Source organism: Sphaerodactylus townsendi, linkage group LG03, assembly GCF_021028975.2.
Source record: "Sphaerodactylus townsendi isolate TG3544 linkage group LG03, MPM_Stown_v2.3, whole genome shotgun sequence".
Lineage (NCBI taxonomy): Eukaryota > Metazoa > Chordata > Lepidosauria > Squamata > Sphaerodactylidae > Sphaerodactylus > Sphaerodactylus townsendi.
Window position 1 is genome coordinate 175,622,843 of NC_059427.1, and position 26,756 is coordinate 175,649,598.

General features: G+C 47.3%; 1 protein-coding gene across 1 annotated transcript; it reads right to left on the reverse strand.

Annotated features, from left to right (window-relative positions):
- Positions 1 to 165: 165 nt before the first annotated feature.
- On the reverse strand, positions 166 to 26,743 carry WAS (WASP actin nucleation promoting factor). The gene is made up of 12 exons (XM_048490557.1): positions 26,588 to 26,743; positions 17,583 to 17,723; positions 15,344 to 15,430; positions 14,036 to 14,132; positions 12,763 to 12,804; positions 10,614 to 10,664; positions 9,522 to 9,702; positions 9,308 to 9,350; positions 7,588 to 7,741; positions 6,596 to 7,017; positions 4,025 to 4,133; positions 166 to 1,806 (listed from the first exon to the last, which is right to left on the reverse strand). Exons 1-12 carry the CDS (start codon positions 26,699 to 26,701, stop codon positions 1,754 to 1,756), a joined length of 1,494 nt encoding a protein of 497 aa, XP_048346514.1. The 5' UTR covers positions 26,702 to 26,743; the 3' UTR covers positions 166 to 1,753.
- Between the last annotated feature and the right edge of the window lie 13 nt (positions 26,744 to 26,756).

Genomic DNA, 26,756 nt, shown 5'->3' on the forward strand with positions numbered 1-26,756 from the left:
CACCACCACCCCATCTGGATTGGACTGTGCATCATCTTCCATTCATAAATCCTGGAGAGCTCTGCTGCCAGACGGCCGTTTTGAACAGGCAAAGCCTTTAAAATTGTTTAGTGAAGATCTAATAGGAAGCAGGGGGGAAATCTCTCATTACAGTGTTCCACCTACTGGTGCTCTTGTTATCCTAAAGTTTTATTATGAAAACTTGAAAAGCTTACAAATAAAACACAAAAAAAACAACGAAGAAAGTACATGTAACGAAGGGGCTTCCAATTTCATCGGTACTGACTATTAACAAACATTACTACTTGCTCTCTAACTACCTTTATAAAATCAATTCTTAATTAGTATTGCTAATAGATTTCACTTTTCTCTATTATATCTTTTTAAAATCTTCCATTCCTTAAATCTACAAATCATCAACTTTTTAATGGAACTCTTTTTTTACAAAAAAATAATAATCTATCAGTGGTTTCAAATTATCCAAGAATTTAGACAACTTATTTTCGCTAATCAAAGAAATGAGTTTTGCTGTTTTGTCCAGCTCCAACAACTTCATAAGCTATCCTTCTGTTCTAGGTATCAAGGATACTTTCCATTTTTGTGAATGTAATATTCTTGCAGCTGCTGTCATATATAAAAATAAAATCGTATGTTTTTGTTTTCAAGGTGTCTGTCCATGAGTCCCCAAATAAAAGTTTCATTTGCATATTCGTCTTTAAGATCTTTTGATCTTTCAATGTAGTTGCATCCAACATTTTTTAGCTTTACTGCAAGTCCAACAAAAGACTAATAAAACAATGAAAGACTAATAGACTAATAGATTCCCCTGAAGAAGCCTGTTGGCAAAATGCATAGGGGATTTTTAGATGAATGATTATACATTCCCTCTATATTCCAGTACTTCCATCATAGTTTGCCATCTTCTAAATTATTATTTTGACTTGAACATTTTTTCCAGTAGGTACATTAAAAATACTTCCGTTTGCAGCCCTCGTTTCTCGGTGACTGCACAAACTAAAAGCAACAGAAAGATTCCCTGGCTTCTTTCCTGTCAGATCACAGAACAGTCAAAGTGTTCAACCGAGTCTGACGGTAAACAGGTAATCCTCATTTTAAAGCTTGAGGTTGTTTTTTTCCCATGATGAAAGCGAGAGAAAATGTTTTTTTAAAAAAAGGTGCAAAGAATCCAGACCGTGAGCATTTCTGCTTGAGTTAACAAAGCACATGTTGCTTTCTGTGGCAGGGCTTTGCTATACATCCAGTCTTATTCCTACCTGCACATTGGCCTCAAAAAGGGAACCACTTAAGAAAACCCCTCACAATTATATGGCTAGACGAAAGAAAAGGGGGTGTGGGGGGTTGCGTGAAAGATAATATGACCTTTAGAAAGTTAGAAGCAGAGGATTATACGTGGTATTGTCAAGAACAAAGGTGAGAAAAGGATAGAATTACAGGCTCAAGTTTTAAAACTGTGAAAAGCATCCAGGTGCGCCGAAGAGAATATGCATTGTGATTTGGTCTGGGTGATGTTGGAGAGAAGAATGGAAAATAATGGCCCTCCGGTGCCTGGGCTAAAGAAACCCAGTCCCTGCCGCCAGCTACTGGATCTCAGAGAAGTCTGCACAGATTGCTGGGTGGGGTAGAGGAACAGGTATGGGGATGCCATTGTCAAAGCAGCAATACAAGTAAAATGCCCAGAGCAATTCAGACAACAGCCAGTGGGCAGAAAAGGTACTTTGGGTGCTGAACACTCTCAGTCATCCCATTCATCATCATCATCATCGACTCCATTATCTTCATCGTCGTCTGTGGATAAAGAAGAAGAAGTCAAAATATGTGACAGGAAGCTGAGCTTCCAGGAAGTCAAAATACATGACAGCAAGGCCTTGCTGGAGGGTTTCAAAGAAGAGGAGGAGTCTGGATCTATACCCCAATTTTCTTAACCATAAGGAGTCTCAAAGCAGTTTATAAATTGCCTCCTTTCCTCTCCTCACGACAGATACCTTGCAAGGTAAGTGGGACTGAGAGAGTTCTGAGAGAACTGTGACTGGCTAAAGGTCACCCAGCAGGTTCCCTGTAGGAGCGGGAAAACAAATCCAGTTCCCCAGATTAGAGTCCACTGTTCAAATGGAGGTGTGGGGAATCAAACTTGGTTCTCCAGATCAAAGTCCATCTGCTCTTAACCACTACACCACACTGGGACGAATGCACATCCTGTGTACATCCAGACCCCCAAAGACATTACCAACAAGTGATTTTAACCTGCACTGAGTCCTTAACACCAAAACAAGCAAGTCCATATGCCCTTGCCAATTTGATCAGAGAAGAAGCATAGAGGGTAGGACCACTGAATCCTACGACTCAAGTCCAATTCCCTCCAACTTTCAGAAGACAAAATTCCACACAGCTGAAAAGTGACTCAAACACAATTCCCCTAGATTGCAAACGTCAAACGTGCGCCAAGATGTTCCGGTTGACATGCCAGAGCTCACCAACACCAACGACAACTATTTTCCCTGTCTGAGTGTGAGTCATTTTTGTAATTGATGTTTCTCTATCTAATACATGATAGCACCACACATGATTGGACTGCATTTTTCCTAAATAAATGAATATGTCAAGAATTGACACATCATCAGAGTCAAGTGGGGCATTGTCCAAATTTTTGACATGCCGAACCCAAAATGAAACTTGAATTGCTTCTTTGAATGAGGAAAAGGATCGATGATTCATTGATGCGTACTTGATTGATAAATATGGCTTTTAAAAGAAATCAATATGTGTTTCTAGTAGCTTGAATAGCCCCATATTATACTCTTTCTTAGATAAAGATGTTAGAAAGGTCAGTTGAGATGCAGCAGCTGAGAAAACGGTATGCTTCTACATTAGAATATAGTATTGATCAAATCTAACAATTATCATTCATTTATACATTCTGCCTTTGTCAAAACCATTATTTGTGGCATTATTGAATATGGTATTTTGATACAAGAGCATTTATAGCTCACTGTATTTTTACTTCCAAACTTTCAAATGGGGGTGGGGTGGGAGTAGGTAGGTAGGCAGGCACTAGGACCCAGGCAGAGCATTCTGCAACAAAGAAGGTCCGGCATGTTGAGTTCTGTGGCAGAGGAATATACAACCCTACTAACATCTTTTTCTGAGACAGACTGTAGCTCAGTCTCTCATCAGAGCCTGGTTTGGGACTATTATGTGGATGGGAGACCACTAAGGAAATCCAGGGTCACTATCCAGAGGCAGGCAATGGCAAACCAGCTCCAAACATCTCTTGCCACAAAAGCCCCACGAAGGGTGGCTGTTAAGTCAACTGGGACTTGAGGACACTTCATTATTATTGTGTGTTTCAGAAGAAAAATATCCTAAATGGAGTGGCTAGCATACCACCCAGGGATTTGCCCTCTGAGTTGTTTTTGAGTCACTTTTCAATTCAATGAGTGGACCTCAAGGAAGTTATTGCGTATCTTACCAACCCCGCCCCCCCCAACACCTATGTGTTATACCAGGGGTAGGGAACCTTTAACACTCAAAGAGCCATTTGGACCCGTTTTCCACGGGAAAAGAAAACACTTGGAGCCGCAAATAATTTTTGACATTTAAAATAAAGATAACACTATATATATATAGGGGTTTTTTTTACCTTTTACTCCGCTCATTCTGAGAAGCGCATGGATGCGCCCACCCTGCTGCATGCAGAGCGGGCAAGGATGAAGCCGGTGGCTCGGCCTTGCCGGCCGCTGGGAAAGTGCCCGCCCCGCTGCAACGGGGCTGGCGAGAGGGGAAGCCCGCAGCGCAGCACAGCCGACCGTGGGCAGTTGGTACGCCCACCCTGCTTCCTGCAGGGCGGGCAAAGATGGGGCCGGTGGCTTAGCTCTTGGAGCCACAGTGCAAGGGCAGAAGAGCCGCATGCGGCTCTCAAGCCGCAGGTTCCCTACCCCTGTGTTATACCTTTGCCGGGACTCCCAGACTTTTCTTTTATCTGATGATGCCAGATCTGATAACTCACCTGAGGAGTGGATGACTTTGCATCTCTTCTGCATGACGTGCATGAGAGCCCCCACCAGCCCTTCGGAGCCTTGTTCGGGGGGTTGGGGAGAGTCCAACACATCAGGCGTCTGAAATGAATAGAGAGGTGATCAGTGGGGTAATCTGGATTTGTGGGGCAGAGGCAAACCCTTTGATCTCTTCTAGCAGAACGTTAGATGCCAGATATCTGAAAAGTGACTAAAAAAAAAGACAGCCTTTTGGCTCCAGTGAAATCTCTATCACCTTATAAAATCCCTGTATAAGTCTGCTTTTTCAGCACATTTTTTGTGCTGAAAAAGCCCCCCTCCACTTATACGCAAGTGAACGGGTGGCGAGCGGGTGGGGGGAACGGGTGGTGAGCGAAAAAAGGCTGGGAGCTGAGGGTGTTTTTCTGCACCTGCTCCCTGCTGTGTGGACACAAAGGGAGCTCCCAGGTAAGCCTTGGGCTGTTGCTTCGCTGCACTACAGGTGGCCAGTAGCTTCATTCACAGCGAACATTCAGTGAATAGGTGTGAATATTAAATATTAAATTGATATGTTACAGAATTGTTGTTCAGGCCAGGAAGCTCCACGAATGCTAGGGAGCCATACTCATTGGGAAATCCGCACCATTGGAGCCCATGGTGGCAGGAATCCCCCACACACACAGGGTGCCCTGGGGTACAGCCACTGCCAGCACCTTTCTTGGCCCCCACCCAGTGTTTTTGGAAAGCAGGTGGGACGTCTGTCCAGCTGAGCTTGCAGACCTGCAAAAAAGACTTGCTTTGGGGCAGCGGCTGCCATCACCACGCAAGCCTCTTCACTGTGTCATGATAAGCTACCCGTGTTGAAGGGACTTTTTAAAAGGGGGGGTCTTGTTGAGCATCTTCCCTATGAAACTCTGAAGAGATACTGCCTGTGAGAGTTACATATTCCACTTCAAAACTGTTAAAGTTATTGTTGACGCCCTACTGTTTTTCTTTGAAATAAATATTTAAAAACATTTTTATTGGTATCTGTTTTTATTTCTGAAATTTACCAGTAGCTGCTGCATTTCCCACCCTAGACTTATGCACGAGTCAATAAGTTTTCCCAGTTTTTTGTGGTAAAATTAGGTGCCACGACTTATATGCGGGTCGACTGATACGCGAGTATATAGGGTATTTATTTTTCTGATCTGCTGAAACCATTGCTGTTATTGACTGAACCATGTGGAAGCTGTCCCTGCTGAGCTGAAAGCAAATCTGCAATATACTCCCCTGAACTGGTGGAGACCCCCAGACTAAAGGGATCCGTTCCCCTGGGGGGAAAGGGCTCTTTTGGAAGATGAACTGCATGGCCTTATACTGTGCTGAGATCTGTCCCCCCTCAAACCCTGCCCATCCCGGGCTCCACCTTCAAATGTCCAGGAATAACTGCACTAGAGTTCATTTATAAAACGTGAATTACTCAAACACTGATTTTGCCCCTGAGTCCCTTTCCCTTCAACCTGCTAACTCTCATCCCTTAGAACAGTGATGGCGAACCTTTTTGAGACCGAGTTCCCAAACTGCAACCCGAACCCCACTTATTTATTGCAAAGTGCCAACCCGGCAATTTAACCTGAATGCTGAGGTTTTAGTTTAGAAAAAAACGGTTGGCTCTCTCTTCCTCCGCCCCACCCGCCTGAGCAGGGGCCAGCCTGCTCTAGCCTCCAGCAAGTCCCGCGTGCACTGCTCTGTGCCTCTCTAGCATCTCTGCCTCCTCTGTGCCCACCTCCCTTGGTCAGCAGCCACCCAGAGCACAGGCACCAGGCCTGCCAGGCGAGTCCTCCCTGCTCACCGCGGTGCGTGCACGTCATGCTCAGTGGTCAAGGCTAGCCTAGATGTGTGTGTGTGTGGGGGGGTGATTTTCCACCCCCACATGATGAACTCTGTGTGTGTGTGACCACAGAGAGGGCTCCAAGTGCCACCTCTGGCACCCGTGCCTTAGGTCCGCCATCACTGCCTTAGAAGAAGGAAAGGCAGTTTCAGACAGGAATGAGGGGAAACCAGCATCAATGACTCCCTGCAGTTCACCTCACTGCTGCCCTGTCATATCAGATCATATCTCCACAGTCAGTTTTATCTCTGCCCAGTGTAGAATGCTCATAACCAAAGCCTTTGATTTTGTAACACAGGAGCTGAGAGTCCTGGCTTTACGGGTTGGCTCAACTGGTGACTGGTTGTTGCTTGTGGCAATATCTGTAATGGGTGAGATCTTCTGGCTTTTCCCCCAACCCTGTGACTCTTGCAATGGCTGCTGGCTGAGGGTTTTCTGGATTTTCAAGATGAGCAATAGCGGGTCACAATGTCACTGTTCTTCCCATCCAGTATGCAACGCACCACAGACAATCTTTTCTTAATCCTAAAGGGTTCTAGATAAAAAACCAACCCTTCTTTTTCTTCTTCATGCTGTTTCAGGGTTTCCAAAGTACTCACTGGCTCAAAAATGTCAAGGACCCTGACCCTGGAAAGAACTCCCCCTCCCCACCCCTAAGGAGGCAGTCGGACACAGGACCGCCCATCCAGTGAGATTCCTCAGCGCATCTCACCTTGTTGAGTTGTATTCCTTGGCGTATTTGATCCAGCAGTGCACCACGGTCTGAGGGGCCGGCAGGAGGAGGTGGCGTCCCCACGGAACCCAGTGGTGCCGGGAGGGGAGGTGGTGGGGGGCATGGTCCAGAGGTCTTGAAGGGAGGTGGGGGAGGAGGTGGGGGAGGAGGTGGGGGAGGAGGTGGAGCTGACCCAGAAGTAGGTGGCGGAGGTCGAGCCGAGTGATGGCCTGGTGGGGAAGGTCCCCACTGAGAGTGGGGAGGTCCCCGAGAGGGCTGTAGGGGTGGGAGGGCAGCACCCCTGTTTGATAAGGGCGGAGCACCAGGTGGTGGGCCTGGGACAGGAGGCAGAGTTCGGGAGTGTCCAGGTGGTGGCAGGGGACCAGACCGATTTGGGGGTGGAGGTGGGGGATGCGACGGACCTGAAAACAAACAAATACGACTTCTCAGATCCCATTTAATGGATGACTGTCGGCATATAGCAAGCTATCAGGGTCCTGCCTTGGATGGCCCCGGCTAGCCCGTTCTCAGCAGATCTCGGAAGCTCAGCAGCCCTGGTGAGTAGCTGGGTGGGAGACTGCCAAGGCATGTCAGGGTCACTATGCAGCGGAAGTGAATGGTGAACCACCTCTGTTCATCTCTGCCCTGACCTGGACAGCCCAGAGTAGCCTGATCTTATCAGATCTTGGGAGCTAAGCAGGATTGGCCCTGGTTAGCATCTGGATGGAAGACCACCAAAAAATCCAGGGTTGTTCCACAGAGGCAGGCCACAGCCTCTGAATCTCTCTTGCCTGGAAAACCTTGCAGGGTTGCCATAAATCAACTGTGACTTCATAGCCAAATGCCTCCAAAGTATCTGGCACTTTGTTTGACTCCCTGCTCCAATGAATGTATGCAAATTCCAAATAAGTCCACGAGGGCAAGGCATTCGGTAACTGGAGTAGTGCTGCTTAGGGGCCCAGGGGAATACCAGACATCACAGAGATCCTCACCTTGCCTTCTTAGCTCCTCCTTCACGGCCTCCAGCCCTCCTTGGCCTTCGATGAAATCATAGATAATCTTGGAAGTCTCCACATCAGTCAACTGGGCTTCGCTGATCCCTGCCTGGGAAAACAGCGTCTTCAAGTCGGGGTCCAAGTTATTAACCTGAAACAGAGACATCAACATATGGGGATGTGTGCTGCAGTGCCTGCCTTCTTGAGTTGATACATGTGAACACGGGCAGCTGTCCGTGTATTGCTTGATGGCTGATTTGCTGGCTGCAGTTGACAGAAACTGAATCCATCATGGAGTTATAGGGCTCAGGAGGAAGCACATGGAAGCTGCCTCCTGGGACCCATGATGGCACATTCATATCCCCATAACAGACCTTCTGCACAGCCAAGCCATTCCAACCTTTGGGCCACCTGCAGTCCATACAGTTTTCCAGGTTGGTGGGAACAAACTAGACAAATCAAAATTCATGTGCTAAACTAAAACACACTCATGAATCTTGGTAGATTAAGCCCCTGGCTCTGCTTGTTTTGCAAAATTTATTGGTCTTCTGGAAAAGAAAGAAAAAGAACCAACAGACAACCCTGAAACCCCATTCCCTGTCCAATATGTGTGACAACACCCTACTTCTGCTAGGGCACACTTATAGAAATAGGAAGCAGCTATTCAAAGGCTGTGTGTGTGTGTTCCCTGCCTGCAGGGTTTTGGCTACAACTATCCCCCGTCTCCATTGGGGAACACTGCCCCATGTCATTGCCAGCAAGGCCACCCAAATAATTGCTTAGTTGCCAGACAACCTGCAGGAGATTCATGGCGGGCAGCATCTGAGGAGAAAAATTAAGACGAAAACTAAGGCCTCGTCTATTTGCAGGAAGTACTGACAATAGAGTTCCTGGTGATTCCTAGGACTACCAGACATCACAGGTCTCTGTCACATCCAGGTAGCTCTAGGGATCACCAGGAACTCTATGGTCAGTAGATGAGACCTTATTTTTATTTTTGATTCTTTTTTAACCAGTATGATTGCACACCCTCCATTTGGCCCCAATTCCTACTCGCCAGTCAGATGAGCATCAGCAAGCAAGGGCTCCAGCGACCTGGAGGTCTCCCACCATAAACTGGAAAATTGGAACCCCGGGCATAAAGGCACTGATGATGCGCTGTAAGGGCTAGACTCAGTGCCAAAGATCAGCTGCTTGGGAGGCGATTGTTTGGACTCCTCATCTCAGACCTTCTGGAGACCCAGGAAATCATCCCCCCCCATGTTCCACCCCCCGCGCCAGTGGTGGGATCCAAAAATTTTAGTAACAGGTTCCCATGGTGGTGGGATTCAAACTGTGGCGTAGCGCCAATGGGCCTGGGCGGGGCATTCCGGGGGCGTGGCCGGGCATTCCAGGGGCGGGGCATTCCTGGGCGGGACTGTGGCAAGGACGCAGCCACTGCGCCGGTCCTTGGGCGGGAAACAAATGCATGCAGGCGCAGGCTGCCACGCACGCCGGTGCACCTCCTGCTAAACTGCTCCAAGTTCTGCGCGCTACTGCTGAGAGGAGGGGCATAACTAAGGCAAAAATCACGTGGCAAAATCACCAATTAGTAACCCCCTCTCGGCACACACAAATAATTAGTAACCTACTCTCGGGAACCTGTGAGAACCTGCTGGATCCCACCTCTGCCCCCGCCCCCCGTCAAATCCACTGATTAACCCCTGTGGGTACATACGTCAAATCCACTGTTTGGATCCCAACCAATGTGCTGGATATGCCTGGAAAGGAATCGCAAAAGAGATCCATTGAGCAAAGACCCCCCAACTGACAGCCACCTGCATCCACTTATTTTCCCACCGGGGAGCTGGATTTGAATTGCACTCCTAGAGAGGTCTTACTCCATTCAGTTTCCAGACCTCTCTTTAGCTCTCTCTACTGACAGCACTCACTTGAACCCACTGGGAGCTCCAATGTCGGCCTTCGAAATCTTCTTTTTCCCTTTCTTTTTATCCACTGCAGTGGGAACAGGAAGTCCTCGGTAGCGAGAAAAGGTGATATCTGGATTCTGGATGTCCACAGTCGCCAGGGTCATAGCCAACGATGGCGAGGAGTTCAGTTGCCTCCCAGGCCCTGTTGTGAACATGAAATGCGGCGTAAGCGAACTGAACGAGGAGCTGAGCTTCCCACACAGCAATGCTTGCCACTTTGTGAATCTTTTGGGCTTCCTTCTTCCCTCTTTTAAATATGTTTTTATTTAGCTTTGGAGGCTGCGTGCCCCTTTTGCCAGCACTGGTACGTTTCCCCCTTAAAAAAAATAAGGGAAAACTAAAAGCCAAAATGTTTTTGACAAGTTTTCCTTACAGTTTTCCCAACACTGCACCTCTCAAGCTTCAGACTAAAATATCACATAGATCCACTGGCAACGGAACACACAACTCCAGTAGCCATAGGAAGTTCTTTGGAACATGAGGGTGGTGTCCATGGAAGGGAGGATTTGGGGAGAGGTTTCACCTAGCATCCATGGTATACCATAGAACAGATGTTGCCCGCTGTGCTGCTATTTTCTCCAGGAGTTCAGTTATAATTCCAACAGATCTCTAAGTCCCACCGGGAGGCTGACAATCCTAGCGTACTATGAAAAACAGGCTCATTTTCTTTTTTAAAAAATGTTCTCCCTCATGTTAAGCACAAAGTTGTGATTGCGAGGACAGGGTCGTGCCTATGCTCTTCATCAATAAGGCACACTCAAGAGCTAGCAAAATCTGATTCTATTGAGAACTTGTGACGGGTGCACCACCGGCGGTTGCCCGAACTGATATTCAATAAGCATAGCGGCAAATATAAGGCCACGCTAAAGCCCGCCCACACCCTTGCTTCTCCAGCCAAAAGCAAAACTGCTGCTGAACACGTCTCCAAGGTCAGAGAACGAGCAGGCATTTCAACAGGTGCCGACAGAGATGGCCTATGGCAGAAAATTCACATTGGATCGCTATTTGTCACATCTCATGGCTGGGCATCCCCCAGACCTACAGGCAGCTTACCGTTCAAGTCACTTCCAGAAGGTGGGCTCCGAGGAAGGGCTACTCTTCTTTCTGATGGGGACGAAGAGAGCACGGATGAGTGGCGGTTCTCTCCCAAATGCCTCAGGATGACTCTCTGACTACAGACTTCTACTTTTCCAGAACTAGAGCTGCTGCCAACTTGTTTTGCTGGCATTTTCCCCCGCATGCTCTGAATGTGCACAGAGTGCATTTCCAGCCCCGTAATGGGGCAAATAGTGCCTCTCACATGACCATTTCAGGATGAGAAAATGGCTTGGGGGTAAGCAGAAGGAGCAACCTCCCTTCAAGTCACCGCCCCAGACTGATTCAGACCCTACATTGCTTCCTGTCTGGTTGCCAGGAATGTGAGTTGGGTCAGAGGAATCTGAGTCAACTTATGGCTGGATGTCTCCCATAGTTTGGCCCAAAAGAAACCATGATCTTAGGATGCCTCCCCCCCCCCCCCGCTCTACACCAATGCTTCTGTAGCCTGGGAAGAAGAGGAGGAGGAGGAGGAGGAGGGGCAGGAGGAGGAGGAGGGGCAGGAGGAGGAAGAGGGGCAGGAGGAGGAGGAGGAGGAGGAGGAGGAGGAGGAGGAGGAAGAAGAAGGAAGAAGGAAGAAGGAAGAAGAAGAAGAAGAAGAAGAAGAAGAAGAAGAAGAAGAAGAAGAAGAAGAAGAAGAAGAAGAAGAAGAAGAAGAAGAAGAAGAAGAAGAAGAAGAAGAAGAAGAAGAAGAAGAAGAAGAAGAAGAGAGGAGGAGGTGGTGTTTGGATTTATATCCCCCCTTTCTCTCTTGTAGGAGACTCAAAGGGACTTACAATCTCCTTTCCCTTCTCCCCTCACAACAAACACCCTGTGAGGTGGGTGGGGCTGAGAGAGCTCCGAGAAGCTGTGACTAGCCCAAGGTCACCCAGCTGGCGTGTGTGAGAGTGCACAGGCTAACCTGAATTCCCCAGATAAGCCTCCACAGCTCAAGTGGCAGAGTGGGGATTCAAACCCGGTTCCTCCAGATTAGAGTACACCTGCTCTTAACCACTGCGCCACTCCATAACTCCATAGCTATTACAGCGCTAAACTAGGGTGACCAGATGGTCACCTTTGTGATCCGGGACAGGGGAAGCGTCAGCCGCTACAGACACGACAGTCAAGTCAGGAAGTTGCTTTCTGGGCTTGCCGTTTGCTGCCCTGTGACAGGGCGGGAAACGGCAAGCCCCAGAAGGCCATGCGCTCCTGCGGCCGGGCGCACGGGAGGCTGCCGCACTGCCTTGCGCCCCAGAAGGCAGTGCAGCAGCCTCCCAAAAATCGGGACAATTTGTAGAACCCGTGGGACGCGGGACAAATTGTTTAAAGGCGTGACGGTTCCGCCAAAAGCGGGACGGCTGGTCAGCCTATGCTAAACACTTCTTATCCCAAATATCAAATATTCTTTCCCCAGAGGATACCCAAAGGAGCATAGGGTGGCCAACCTCGGGGGTGGGGGGAGGAGATTTGGAGTTCTCTCAGAATTATGTGACCTCCAGATTACAGATATTGGTCCTTTTCATACAAACCTTTTAAAATGTTTTGGGGAAGGAAATAAAACATTTCCTCCATGAAGTTCTGCATTGTTTTTACCCCCAAACATTTTAGTTCCAGCCTCAAACATTTTAAATTAATTCCCTTTTAAAACAATTCTCTGGCTGAAAGGTTTTGAAAACATGTTAAGTTGCTCTGCGATCTACTGATGACGTTTCCCACGCTTCTCTGCTTCCCCTGAACTTCCTCCTCTGTGCCATTTCCCCATCTCACTCTTCGTTCCCTTGCGCCTGTTCATTTACTCATTTCTGTTGGTTTCTTTCATTTCGGTAACCTTCAAGACATTGATTATAGAAGGAATGGAAAATCACGGGAAGGTGCTTTCAGGCACTGAAACATCAGTTCAACACAGAACTCAAAACAAAAGGGAAAAAATTACATAATGGCAGCCAGGAATCATTTTGGAGAGCGGAGTGTGGAAATACATCATGGTAAAGGGGAGGGACTGAAAACGTTTTCAAAACGGTTTGGGTGATTTGTGCAGAAAGGGCCATCAACTCCCCTGGAGGAAATGGCAGCTTCTGAGGGAAGGAATTAGCAAATGTAAGTCCCAGATAACAGGAAGCATGCATACCTTCGTTGACTGGAGGTGGTGGAGGTGGTAGTTCTCTTTTTTCTGTGACAAAGGGAGAGATGGATGAGCTGGGGAACAGGCTTCGTCTTTGGTAAACATGCCCAATTTCTCTGAGTAGTGGGAAGTCCTGTTCCAGAGATATATTTACCGAGGTTTGTTTCCTTTGGATGAGAGGGAACACCAGAGACTTGTGGGGGAAAACATGCTTCCCAATAGTATCCAAGCCCGGACAAATAGCCATGCAGAAATTACCATTCCCATGCTCCCTTTCTGCAATTTTTTTCCTCTTTTATGTGTACAGCTGCAGGTTTGTAAATTCATGGCCAGGTTTGGATGGACTGTTTAATTCTTTCGTCCTACCCAGCTTTCCCACTGTAATGCTCCTTTCCCACTTGGCTTTTACCCTTGCTGTGGAAACCTCAGACCATTTCCACATGCACCGACCGCTTACAACAGATTTTCCAAGTGGTCAAACTTTGTGTCTGGGAAAAATGTTCGGTGAAATTATTCTTCACGTTTCCACCTCCCCAATCCCCCCCTTGTCTCTTCACTCACATGTATTCCCCACGCGACTACAGAAAGCGCACGATTCCTAATGGTAGTGAGATGTCTTATGAGATGCAAAAGAACAACCCCGGCTCCCCTTTTGCCTCGGGCGGCGCTCAAGCCTTGCTGTGCAATTCCACTGAAGCAGCATTTCAAAATATGTCTCAGTCTCTATTTCTACCATTGAGAACAACCCACACAAAATGGAGGCCAAAAAACAACATCCCACCACAGCCGGTGCCATTATCTGAAGGAACAGAAATAGGTCGTCCCCCCACAAAAAAAAACCCCACATATATTTCAGCCAATTAAAGCTGCAGTAATGCACAATCTCTTGTCAATTTCACCCGCTCGTAACTGCTGACACAATTTGTACCTTCGCCTTAAGGTTAAATCGCTAGTTCGATATGAAATTGGACAAAGCTGATCCAGTTGCCCCTGCTTCTTTATAACAGCGCCTGAATGTTAACATCACATGTTAACATTAATGTTAGCATTCCCTCCTACCAGCTCCTGTTCCATTTAAAAACCAGTCCTTTGGTGGCTTTTAGCAGAGCAGACGGCCACTGTGGCACCTTTGTTCATCGTGTGAAATGTGCCCCTCGAGTGGCCATCCACAGCAGAACGTTCTTTTCTGGGGCAGCCATTTTGAAGACAGCCCACAACACTTCCTCAGACCACGGAGGGCCCCAGAGGGGAATACCCCCCCCCCCTTCCTCCAGCCTACCTATCTTCTGGATCCGCTTCTGGATCTTCTCTTCCACAGTTTGCTGAAAGTGAAATGCCTCGTCCTCGTCGGCAAAGCTGAGCCCCACCTGGCACTCCTGCAAGCAATAAGAGCACCATGTTGTTGTTAGATGTTCCCGGCAACACTGGATTTTTCTGCACAGAACATTTTAAAATGTTTTGCAAACGTTTTGAAAAGAATCGTTTTAGGGTTTTTTGTCCACATAGCACAGAAAAATTAAGTATTCCAGGTGAAAAGGGTTCTTTCCTTAAAAAAAAAATGCTGTTGTATCCTTGAAGCTATGGAGAGTCGAATTATGCACAGCCTTTTGCTGACTCTCATATCGTGTCTATGTAGCTTTGAAGATACTCACAGGAAGTTTTTTTTTTAAATGGAAAAATGACACATTCGCTTAATTGGCAGGCAATACTGAGTTTATTAGTGCACAGCAATGTCAGAAACGGTGGGCAGCAGGGGTGACAGATGGAAAAAAGTCCATAGTACAGCATGGAGAAGCGAAGGAAATGGCAGGCAGCAGGCAGCGGAGAAACAAAAGTGAGAGTTTCAAAATTGGGCAGGAGAAATGAAACATTTCCTGATCTCTGCACAGGAAGCCAAAAATGCTTTTAAACCACTTTGGGGGGAAATGATCACTAGTTTAGCAGATCTTAAATAAAACATTTTGAACTGAAATAAAATGTTTTGGGGGAAAAGCTGTGCAGAACTCCTCCGCAAGACACTTCTATTTCAGTCCTCAAGATGTTTTCTTTGTGTTGTGCAGAAATAGCCACTGTACATCCCCAGCTCCTAAATCACAGCTCAACACACCAGTAACGATGGTTGGTAGTAGTAACTGAACCCAGTGAAAGTAACTAAATCCAGCGCCACACACACACCCCCCCGCTTTTAGCTGGCAATACCTGCCCTTCCAGTGTCTTCTTCATATGCCATTCTACATATATACGCAAGGGGGAAGGGGGAGGCAAGGGAGTGGGAGGGGTGCAGGTAGGTCAGCTGACTGTGGGTGGAGGAAAGCGGTCCATCTGAGGCAAATCTCCCTCACTCTGGCCGTGAAGAAAATAAATCTTGTGCTTAAAGTGGTGTTGCTAGCCATCGGGAAACAGGAAAGTGAAAGCGGGGCTCGGGGAAATATGTCCGTACAAGAAATCTTGCCCCAGTGGACATTTGCCTCTGCAACGCGGCTGATACCTTGATGCATTTTAGGTGGCAATGATGCCTCCCCCTCCAGTGTCCTCTCCATATGACACATTGGCACACATACCCGTGTGTCTGCCGCTCAGTACTCACATCTCCTGGGAAGGTGTGGAAGTAAGAGGTGGTGGCAGAGTAGACAAGTTGGTTGTACAGTTCCTGTTCCCAAATCATCTTCCTCTCCTGCAACAGACAGCAAGCCAGACGGGCTCCTATCAGATCACAGTACGCCTTGTCTGTCTATTTCCACTTGTAGGACATATTTAAGGCCAGGACAAAATGTAAGAGTTAGAGATTTATATACACAGCAGCAGCTCTCCAGTTTTGTCCCGATTCTCACAACCAGACTAAATGTAGCATCAGCAGGCCCATTTGCTCTTCACTTCTGGCATAAGGTGCCAAGCCTATCCGTAGGGTTGCTGGCTCCAGTCTGGAAAATTCCTGGAGAGTTGGGAACAATGACTATGAAGGGATTTCATCATAGATCAGTGATGGCGAACCTTTTCAAGACCGAGTGCCCAAATTGCAACCCAAAGCCCACTTATTTATCGCAAAGTGACAACACGGCAATTTAACCTGAATGCTGAGGTTTTAGTTTAGAAAAAACAGTTGGCTCCGAGACGTGCGTTACTCGGGAGTAAGCTTGGTGGTAGTCGGTGGTTTTGCTTTGAAGCAACCATGCAACTCTTCGAACGAGTGAATCACGACCCTAGGAGGGTTTACTCAGAAGCAAGCCCCATTGTCAGCAACCGAACTTACTCAAAGGTAAAGGATCGCGCTTTAGTTCTTCCCATGAAAATCAGTGGGGTTTAACAGCACTTTCCCCCTCACATGACAGACTCTGTGCATGTGTGCCCACAGAGAGGGCTCTGAGTGCCACCTCTGGAACCCGTGCCATAGGTTCGCCACCACTGTCATGATATGGTCTACCATAGAGCAGCAGAGGTCCCCAATGGAGCCCCTGTGGGTTCCATGCCACCTTCTGACATCATTTCTAGTGCCCACCAAGCGTTTCTAGGAAGTGGACGGGGCCAAGTAGAGCTTTTCATTGTCTGCTGGAGATTTGGTTGATAAGATATTTTAAAATGCCGTCACAGGACAAAGATCTGCACTACATTACTGAAGTGAAGCTGTGGCAATCTGTACGTGGCTGGTTCTGTCTCCTGCGGCAGCCATTTTGTTACTGTGCTCACCATGCTGTGTCAGAATTCCCAAAAAGCTTGGGGATCCCCTTCAAAAGCGCCATTTTCTCCAGAAGAACTGATATCCGTAGTCTGGATATCAGTTGTAATTTCAGAGGAATTTAGACCCACGTGCAGATTGGCAGCCTCAGGTATATAGTATAAATCTATTTTGGGCCTGCCCTAGACTTCAAAAACAGGTGGTTTATTCTGGCACGCAACGCATGGCAGATCAATTGTGCTAAAATTTTGTGGTAAGTTGTACAGGCCTGGATTTGAAGTGTTTTAATCATTCCGTAGAGGATTTCATTTAGTTTCAATCAGAACAGCTCCTTGCATGAAATCGTAGAAATACAAAATGGTGGCACGAAACCTCTCCTGGAGATGGGACGCAAGGTCACATCATAAGGCTGCTAGTTCCAGAAGTGGAAATACTTGGAGATTTTGGGGGTGAATCCCGAATTTGGGGAGGGAAGGGACTTCTAATGCCATTGTCCTCCTTCCAAAGCAGCCATTTTCTTTAGGTCAGGGGTCTGCAACCTGTGTATCCAGAGCCGCATGCGGCTCTTTCAGCCTTATACTGAGGCTCCGCGTGGCCTGGAGGTTGGAGAGTAGCGTTGGCGTTTCCCTCCAGCCTTCCAGAGCAGTGCTGGAAGGAAAGGTGAGTGGAGGGGCCAAACCAGAGGCGGCTCCATGCGTGAGGATGCTGCTTTTCGCGTCCACTCACCTCTCCTTCCAGTGCTGCTCTGGAGGGGTGGAGGGAAACGCCAACGCTACCCTCTGTCCCCTGGAGATCGGAGGGTAGCATGGGCATGTCCCTCCAGAGCAGCCGCTTTCCCTCCTCTGCCATCCCCGCAGCCGCCATCCCCTCTCTGCCCCATGGCTGCCTGCTCCGTGGGGCAGAGGGGGTTTTCCTACCCGGTGCTGCCGCCTCCCGCAGCACAAGCAGCACCGGGCAGGCCATGGCCGCCATTCCCCCTCTGCCCCATGGAGCAGGCGACTGGGTCCAAATGGCTCTTTGGGTGGTAAAGGTTGCCTACCCCTGCTCTAGGTGAACTGATCTATGTAGCCTGGGAATCAGTTGTAATAGCGGGAGATCTCCGGTTATCACCTGGAGGTCAACAACTGTACTGGGCAATGATGGTGTCTGGTACCTTCAGGTCGTAGAAGCGCATGAAATATGAACGCCTGGGATTATCCTTCACGAAGCACAGGACTCCGCATCCTTGCTTGGACCAGATTCTGGTGCTCTGGGGCAAGGCCAAGTACAGCTGGACTACGGTTGTGACCATGGCCTATGAAGAAAGAACAAGGTATAAGTTGTCTCCCTTAGCTCAGAACACAAAGGCAGGAGGAGCCAACAGAAATGTTTGAGCCAAGAGCTGGAGGCATGTGCTACTTCTGAAAACCACCCGATAATCGACATTCCTTCTCTCCAGATAATTCTCCATCCCTGCTTAAGTCCCATGGTTGCCTGTTCTTGCCACCATTCCTCCCACAAACCACAAATCCAGGGTTGCCAACAATCAGGAGAAAAAAATGTCCCGTCCCTTGGACAGAAGCTTACTGTGTGGAAATTGGCAGGTAACGTTCATGATACTGAGGTAAATACAATCACCAGGAAAATAGCATCCTCGTAAGCCTCTATTGAGAGGGCAGGGCGTTTTTTTTCTTCAGGCTGCTGAGCAGACAGGACTCAAACTGTTCCTCCCTAAAAGCCACACCCTAATTAGTCTCCCCAATCATTTACCAGTCTCCAGAGAATGAAGAACATTGTCAATATATGTAATTCTCAATGAGGCTTTCTGTGGATACTGAAATCTACAGATTAGGGCTACGTGGAGAGCAAAACGGTTCTGCAAATTGGGAGAAAAAGTTTGCAGAAAAACCCAAAACCATTTTGAAAGGGCCTCTATCAGCCCTGCCACCCCCACGCTGTGCAGACAGCTAGAATTTGTGGTAGGAACAAGGACGTCGTAGTAGGAACTGGTGCCACTGCTGCCACCACCACACTGTGAGATACTCTCTTTGCCACATGAGGTGCAGCATGGCAGCAGTGGTAGCAGTTGGCAAGCCAATGAGTGGGAGCCTTAAGGTTTTGAATGCAAAATTCAGTTCAGTTCAGTAAGGCTTTATTGGCATAATAATAACAGAAAAAATATGTATGAATATAACAAAAGGTATGATAATGAACATAAAATGCATAAAATAATAAACATAGAATATATAAAAATTACTAATGACTCTGTATTATTTCCAAAAGAAGATCTGCAACCATCACACAGAAGGAGGAGTCTGAGTTATCTAACCAATAGAGTAGTCTGAATAAATCAGGAAGATCAGTTTGGAATAAGGGAGATCTAAGTTCACAAATTTAGATCTAATTCCCTTAAATCTAAAACAATGCAATAATTGATGGGCCAAGGATTCAACTTGTCCAATATTGCAAGGGCACAATCTGTTAGACTTTTCTATATTGTTGAATCTGCCTAGTAAAAAAATCAGAAGGCATAACATTAAACCTACCACGCATTAAGGGACTCCTTTGAACAGGATTAACTATGCAGAGTAAAGAATGGGCCACGTGACTCTGTTCAAATGGATTGAGAAATGCATAGAGGTGAGAAGGTTTTCATGGCTGCTGTAACGAGACTGGAAAACTCCCTATCCAGTAATTGACCTTTTAGTCTTTTATAAGCTTCTGAATAGGACAAGGAATGAAGTGAATCCAATGACAGTCAATTTTCTTTTCAGCCAGAGAGAACCAAGGGTTGGCCTAGCAACAGGTGAACCAGGGGACTGTTATCTGTGAAATAATGGATAAGTAGCCAAAACTTAAAGGTCCTGAGCCAAGCATTTAATTCCAAGGAGCTTTGTCCTGCAAAGGGCACACAATTGGGGAGTTCTGTTATTTTATGAAAGAATTTGGACTGAAGGGAATTCAAGGAGTAATTAACTGCCTGAAACCATATTGGGACTCCATAAAGCAGCTGTGAGCCAACTTTAGCATTAAAGATCTTAAGAGCTGGAGGAATGAAGGAATGGCCATGACTATAAAAAAACAGTGCAAGCGCATAAATAGTATTAGATGTTGTTGAGAGTGTGACTTCCTATGGGATATCCATGATAGGTTATAAGAAAAGGCCAATATACTTAAAGCATGTGATCTGCTCAACTTGGATGTTGTTTAATTCCCAACTAAACTTCTTCTGATGTTTAGAAAAAAAAAACCCTTGGTTTTCTCATAACTGATTGCCAATCTGTTGTATTCACAGCGCTTCATGAAGTGTCTAAGGCCAACTCTGGAATGGGAGAGCAGCACAGCATCGTCTGCATATAGCAGAATTGATTCATCGGATGGATCTAACTTCGGGGCATGACTATTAACCTCAGAAAGAGCAGGGGGAAGATCACTTAAAAAGAGGTTTAAAAGGGTAGGGGCTAAGAAACAGCCTTGCTTGACCCCTTTAAAAATGGGGATACTATCAGACAAATGGCCCTCTTGGGAGCACCTAATCTGGCAGCTGGTGTTAGTATGTAGTTGCCTTATTAGGAAAAGAAGTCTGGAATCAATGTTATGATCAGCCAGTTTTGCCTGAAGCAACGCTCTGGGAACAGAGTAAAAAACTGCCTTCAAATCAATGAAGGCGGTGTAAAGTTTGTTTGATTCAAGCGAATAAATGTAATAACACCAAGGCATGGTCTAAGGGCTATTTTCCTTTACAGAAGCCTATTTGTTCAGCCCCCACTACATGAGAATGAAGCAGCCTTAGTAATTCCCAATTATAGAAAGGAGACTTATGGGGTGAAAATTAGCTGGGTCTGAGTGATCCCCTTTTTTTGTAAATGAGAACCACAGTTGCTAACAGCCAAGACTTAGGAAGCATGCCCAAGTTATTAACTTGGGTGAAGAGAGTAGCCAGAATGGGGGCCCACCAGGCGGTAGTTAATTTCAAAACCTCTGGGATAATAATATCAGGGCCAGGGGCTTCCCTTCCTTTCAGGTCATCTAGTAACTCGGTCACTTCTTGTATTGAGACAGGCGACCAATTTGGTAGACTTGGAGGTGCGGTCAAGGGAGGCCCATTTCTTATTGTGCCTTCTTTAAAAAGATTGCAAAAACAGTCGTGCCAAATGTCATGACTAGGAGTAGGTCAAATTCCCTCAGCAGAGCAATACAAGTAGGAGTAGGTCGATTCCCTCAGTCAACATTGTTAATCACAGCACAAAATTGCTTAGAGTTGTTAGTAACCACTGCTGAGTGAAGACGTTCCCATTGAGCATTGATGTGTTTGAGTTGTTTCTTTTTGATTAACAAGTGGAGGTTATTCCTACATTGTATTAATTGATTGGTCAGGGGCTCTAGATCCCCTGTAGCTCTGATAGAGGGAGTAAATCTATATTCGATTACCACCATATGCTACCCTCTTAGAGGGGAGTCCGGCCGTTCCCTTTCCTTAGGGAGGCCTCTAATTAAATTGGGTTTTGGGGTGCCTGATATTTTTGTATTGACCGCTGATTTTAATAGATTTTAATAGATTTTATTGGTTTAATAATTTTACTGATTGTAATGAATATTGTTGTGCACCGCCCAGAGCCCCTCGGGGATGGGGCGGTCTACAAATTCAAAAAAATAAAATAAATAAATAAATAAATAAATAAATATGACTGTTACACTCCAAGCATTCCCTATCGAACCGTTCCCTCACTACTATTCCTCGGTACCTCAACACAGGTCTTCAAAAGGGTGTCCACAACTTGCTCAAGGAGGGATTCAGACCTAGAGATTGTCCCATGGGGGGAATCTGCAGTGAGAACAGAGGATTTAAGACTAGTAACTCTGGGAGAGCTAAGTAAGTTTTCGGTAGCTGATGCCAGCTTTGGTGACCAGAGTAATCTAAGGTAGATACTCACTGGAGGATGACTGCTCCACATTATCGCCTTCCTTATAAAACAAAACAAGTCTAAGGAGCAGCAGTGGCGTAGGAGGTTAAGAGCTCGTGTATCTAATCTGGAGGAACCGGGTTTGATTCTCTGCTCTGCCTCCTGAGCTGTGGAGGCTTATCTGGGGAATTCAGATTAGCCTGTGCACTCCCACACACGCCAGCTGGGTGACCTTGGGCTAGTCACAGTTCTTCGGAGCTCTCTCAGCCCCACCTACCTCACAGGGTGTTTGTTGTGAGGAGGGAAGGGCAAGGAGATTGTCTGCCCCTTTGAGTCTCCTACAGGAGAGAAAGGGGGGATATAAATCCAAACTCTTCTTCTTCTTCTAAGGGGAAGGTGATCGCTCAACAAAAGATCCCTGATCTGAAAGAACAGGACCGATGATCTTAAGTTCAGGAATATTAGGAGATAATTGATAACTCGGCAGCCATGAGGTGAAACCAAAGTAAAATGTTGAGCGCGATCTAAGTCGCACTTTAGACCATTCAGCTGTAGCTTGTTGTGCTGAATGCAAAATACCCTTAAATGACAGACCCTCCCTCCCCCAAACCATAGATTGGCCCAGCAACAAAAAGAAATAATCACATGTTAACGTGTCAGTTTGTGCTTTAGGGATGTTTAAGGTCCAGTGGTTGATCATTTTGAAATAGTGCCTCACAGAGACTGTGTCTCACTAAAAAGCAGCCCCAACTTTTCATTTTGTTTCCTTGAAAAGTGCATAGTTTGGGAGGAGGGGTTGCCCACCGTAATGGCGGGGGGGGGGGGGAAGAGAATGGAAGGAGTCTTCGAAGGCATGAACAATAAAGTCGCGCGATACTAAAGGCAATGCAAGGTTCCCATGCCTTTAAATGCTGTGTGGAAGATCGAATTTCATCAAGGCTCTTATCTACAATGGAAGAAGTGGCACGTCAGGCTCTCGCTGGCATGGCATCGCCCAGTCGGAGCCCAAGGTCACACCTGCCATATGTGAATGGACCTTTTTACTTTAATCGCTGTGCTTTGCAACATAGTGAGCAGGCATCCTTGCTCAGGTCTCCGGCAAGGGGGAGGAAGAGGTTTGAAGCGAAGACTATCACATGTCCTTGAGACACTTAGAACACATAACAAAGCTATTCACACCTGTTAGTCTGTTGTTCTGTTAATCTGTGGGAAGACTGGAAGGGGGGAGTTCGAGCAGGAAATCTGGGAAATAGACGTGTCCGCAGGAGCCACGATCCCCACATCTGGCTTTCTGCAGTAATGGTCACTGTGGCAGCACAATAAAGACCACTGATTCCACATCTAGAGTCTGGATTATTGACTGTTGTTCCAGAACCTTACATGGCACCTACCAAGAAACACTGTTGAAAAACGCCTGATATGTTGTCCTCAGTGTGCCTTCCCCACACCCTCACTTGCAACCTAGGTGCTTAAAGGCTGGCGACTGTGTTGTTTTCTATATCCTTAAGCATTAAAATCAGTACTTACCATGTCACCAACAGTCATGGCATATTGCAGAGTAGTATAAGCAAATAAATAAACAAACTGAAACTCCTTGCCCCAAGGAGATCCCAATTTTAGATAATGGAGCACATGTGAACAGAGGGTTTAAGGATGCACAACTCTGCTTTGCATTGGATATGCTTACTGTGGAGAACTTTGATGAGGCCCAGAGGCATTGGTCTATGAAAGGAGTCGGTTTTTATTTAACAGTCGACTTCCGAGAACCGGGCAGGGGACCATGCAAAGGGCCTTCTCTGTGGTGGCCCAAGTGTCTTTGAACACTCTCCCCCCGGATGTCTGCCAGGTGACAACTCTGCAGGTGTTTAGGTGCCTGGCTAAGACGGCGCACCCTCTGTACCCGGGCATACAGCTAACCCCTTCTGTGTGATCCCCCCCTGTTCCCCCCCAATACTCCCTTTTCGTACCTGCTCTCGCCTGGTTTTTAGATATTTTTTATATTTGTATTTTATATAATTTTTATAATTGTATTTTTTAAATTGTGTTTTTATTATTGTACCCCACTCAGGGATGGTGGGCAGGAAACAAATTTACAGGAATAAATACCTTCAGCGGCATTGTTAAAAATATAACATATCTGACATCTCCAGTCTATCATCTGTTGGCCACGAAGGAAATTGTCTTTGTGTTCTGACCGTGTTCTGGCTTTTCAACATAGCCGTGGGTGGGTGGGGGTTATGACTTGCAACCCCACCCCAGGCCTTGTGGTTATGTCATTGCTGCCTGAACTCTTTTGGGGAAGTGGTTGTGCTTGCTCCTCCCCATTTCCTGCAAATTAAACAGCGCTGAAGTGGTGAGCTGCTGGCTGTTCCTTATTATACACATCAGGTTCCCAGTCAGATGCCCTCAACCGCTTCCGACACAAATATGGAGGATTTAAGGACGCATTAGTCAAATACGTATCTCCTCCGGAGCTGCCACCTGCTTGCTTTTGAAACCAACCCAAGCGAGGCCATTCTAAACCAGTATTAACCGATGGCCATTTTTTAAGCGCGCAAATGTTTAAGGGAATCTACATACCTCAAGCAAGGTTTACAAAAGTACATATGGAATATGGAGAAATCAAATCGAGATCATCCCCCCCCCCCCGCTCTTCTGACCTTTCAGGCCCCCCTGACGACTGCCCTTCTTGTTGCTTATGGCTGCACTCAGCCCATCCAGCCCTAGTGTTAAACTGCTGCTAAGCTGTAGCCAACTTCTGGTAACTCCAAGCAATGGGGCATTCAAGGCCAGTGTGAAGCAAAGGTGGTTTGTCATTGCCTTCCTCTGCACAGCCTTCTTTGGTGGTCTTCCCTCCAAGTACCAACTTTGCTTAGCTCCCAAAATTTGACGAGATCAGTCTATATCACACAAGGCCTCTCCTCCCTGGCAGAATTACTACCCCATCACTTTATAGCATTTCTCCTGAAAACAACGCTTAGGTCGATTCCCCACTGAAAAAATGAAACTAGATACAAACCAGTTTGGAAAGAATCGGGACCTTTTGAGCACGGTTTCATGGTCCCCACTGCAGCTTGTGGCCCCCAAACGACCCCTGTTCCTGGCGACGCAGCAGCCACGCAAAACTCCCCACTGTCCACGGATCGGTCGTGCGATTCGCTCAGGGGCTTTCCTGATTGGCTGCTGCGTTGTGCTGGGGTGGGATTTTTTTTAACTTTCAACCTTGCAGATCCACGTCTGCATGAGCATGCGCAGAACAACCATACGCGGAAACGGGGAAACGGGCGTTTAAAGCCAAGCCCCGTTTCCGTGCTGCTTTGTCCCCTCATATCCACATGGATACGATGTTTAGCGCGTCTATGTATTGCCTTTTACTCAGTGAAACATTCAAAACCGGCCCCACATTGCCTCATATCCACGTCGATCTCGGGTACGGGAAATGAAAAAGGGACGCCGAGCATGCGCAGAGCAACTCTACGGGGAAACGGGCGATTCAGGGCAAGCCCCGTTCCCGTGCTGCTTTGTCCCCTCGTATCCACGTCGATATAAGGTTTAGCGCTACTTTGTATTGCCTTTTACTCAGTGAAGCATTCCCCTTCCTCTCCGGCCCCACGTTGCTTCATATAGATGTGGATCTTAGCTCCGCAAAAAATTTTTTTAAGGGCTGTGCATTATGTGCGATGCGCACGCAGCCCACTGCGCCCTGATTGGATGGGAGGTTCCACGTCACTCTCAAGGGCGGGAGATTCAACCCCCGATCCTCCCCACTGCTCCCTTCCGTCCCGGATGGATCACGGCGTTTTTGAAAAGGTCCAGTTTCATCCAGGTCCGGGAAAAGCACATGACAAGGGGGAGAAGGAGCGCCAGAACTGTGACTGCCCAGAACGCAGTGGAAAGTTCTGCGCCAAACCTGTTTTTCCCCCGTGAATATCACGTGCTATTTCGTCAGTGGGGGATCAACCTTAGAGAGAGATCAAGCCGAGAGACAGAGGCTAGACTAAAGGCACCTGGTCTCTGCTTTCCAAACCCAACTCGATTCACTTTGTTTCCCTAAATTTGAGAACAACATATTACAGCACCTCTTCAAGTTTTGGGGGGCACCCTGGGCAGCCAGCGGGCCCTCACCTGCCCCTGCACCCTTCTCTCCCTTGCAAGCTCTCCTGCTGCCCACGCTCAGTTGCCTATACCATCTTCACACCCTTTCCCTGACAACTTTGGCCTGTGCGCACAGCTGGAAGTGCTACTGTCATTTGGCAGGCCCAGGAAACCTGGACCCCACGCACACACCCTTCCTGTTAAACGGGGCCGTTGGGAGCACAGGTGCAGACAGGTGACTGAGGAAGTGTGGTTGTCAGTCTTCAGGTTGGGGCTGCATAGCTCCCGGAATTACAACTGATCTCCAAACCTCGTAAACCACTTCTTTCTTTATTACACATTTATTTAAAACATTTGTTCCCCTGCTCCTGAAGAAAACAGCAGCTTCAGGAGGTGGACTGCCAGGCAGCGTTGCCTAGTGGTTGCAAGCAGAGGACTCTAATCTGGAGAACCAGGTTTGATTCCCCACTCCTTCACATGAGCAGAGGACTCTTATCTGGAGAAGTCGGTTTCGTAAACCACTTCTTTCTTTATTACACATTTATTTAAAACATTTGTTCCCCTGCTCCTGAAGAAAACAGCAGCTTCAGGAGGTGGACTGCCAGGCAGCGTTGCCTAGTGGTTGCAAGCAGAGGACTCTAATCTGGAGAACCAGGTTTGATTCCCCACTCCTTCACATGAGCAGAGGACTCTTATCTGGAGAAGTCGGTTTGTTTCCCTGCTCCTCCCCATGAAGCCTGCTGGGTGACCTTGGGCCAGTCCCGGTTCTCTCAGAACTCTCTCAGCCCCACCTACTTCACAAGGTGGCTGTTGTGAGGAGAGAAAGAGTTTAAAAGCTGCATTGAGACTCCTTACAGTTGAGAAAAGCGAGGTATAAATCCAACCTCTTCTTTTATACCCAACCTAGGTCCTTTTGAGCTCATTCTCCTGGGCTTCACCCTCAAATCTCCGGGTATTTCTGAGCCCAGAGCTGGCAACCCTAATGTGTGGGTGGAGGCCAGTAGGGCCCCAACAGGAGCCCCACTTCAGCGTATGCTGGTGCAGCCCCGTCGTCTTAGCCCACAACTAGCTGGTCCCCTGGTTGCAAGTTCCTGCTCTCCTTCTGTGCCATGACCCCAGCACCCAAGAGAATCTCCAGATCCTACCAAGGCCTTATTTCCCATGATGGTGAGAAAATTACCGTGCATTTCCTGCCCAGGAGTTCAAACACTTGCTGGTTTTCATGGTCTTGGAGTAAGGAGGATGGCACGTTGTCCAGCTGCTCCCGGACTCCTTGCTTGGCCCTCCGGCTCATCTTGGCCTCATCTGATGATTCAGGGGCTCTCTTTCTCTTCTACTCCACGATCTCA

Bases quoted from the DNA above. Each gene is read 5' to 3' on its own strand.
- WAS (XM_048490557.1), bottom strand. From the start codon at position 26,701: ATGAGCCGGAGGGCCAAGCAAGGAGTCCGGGAGCAGCTGGACAACGTG. The intron at 7,018-7,587 runs GTGAGGATCTCT...GTTTGTTTTCAG, and splicing joins GGAGGAGCTAAGAAGGCAAG to GTCCGTCGCATCCCCCACCT. The intron at 4,134-6,595 runs GTGAGATGCGCT...TATTCATTTCAG, and splicing joins AAGGAATACAACTCAACAAG to ACGCCTGATGTGTTGGACTC.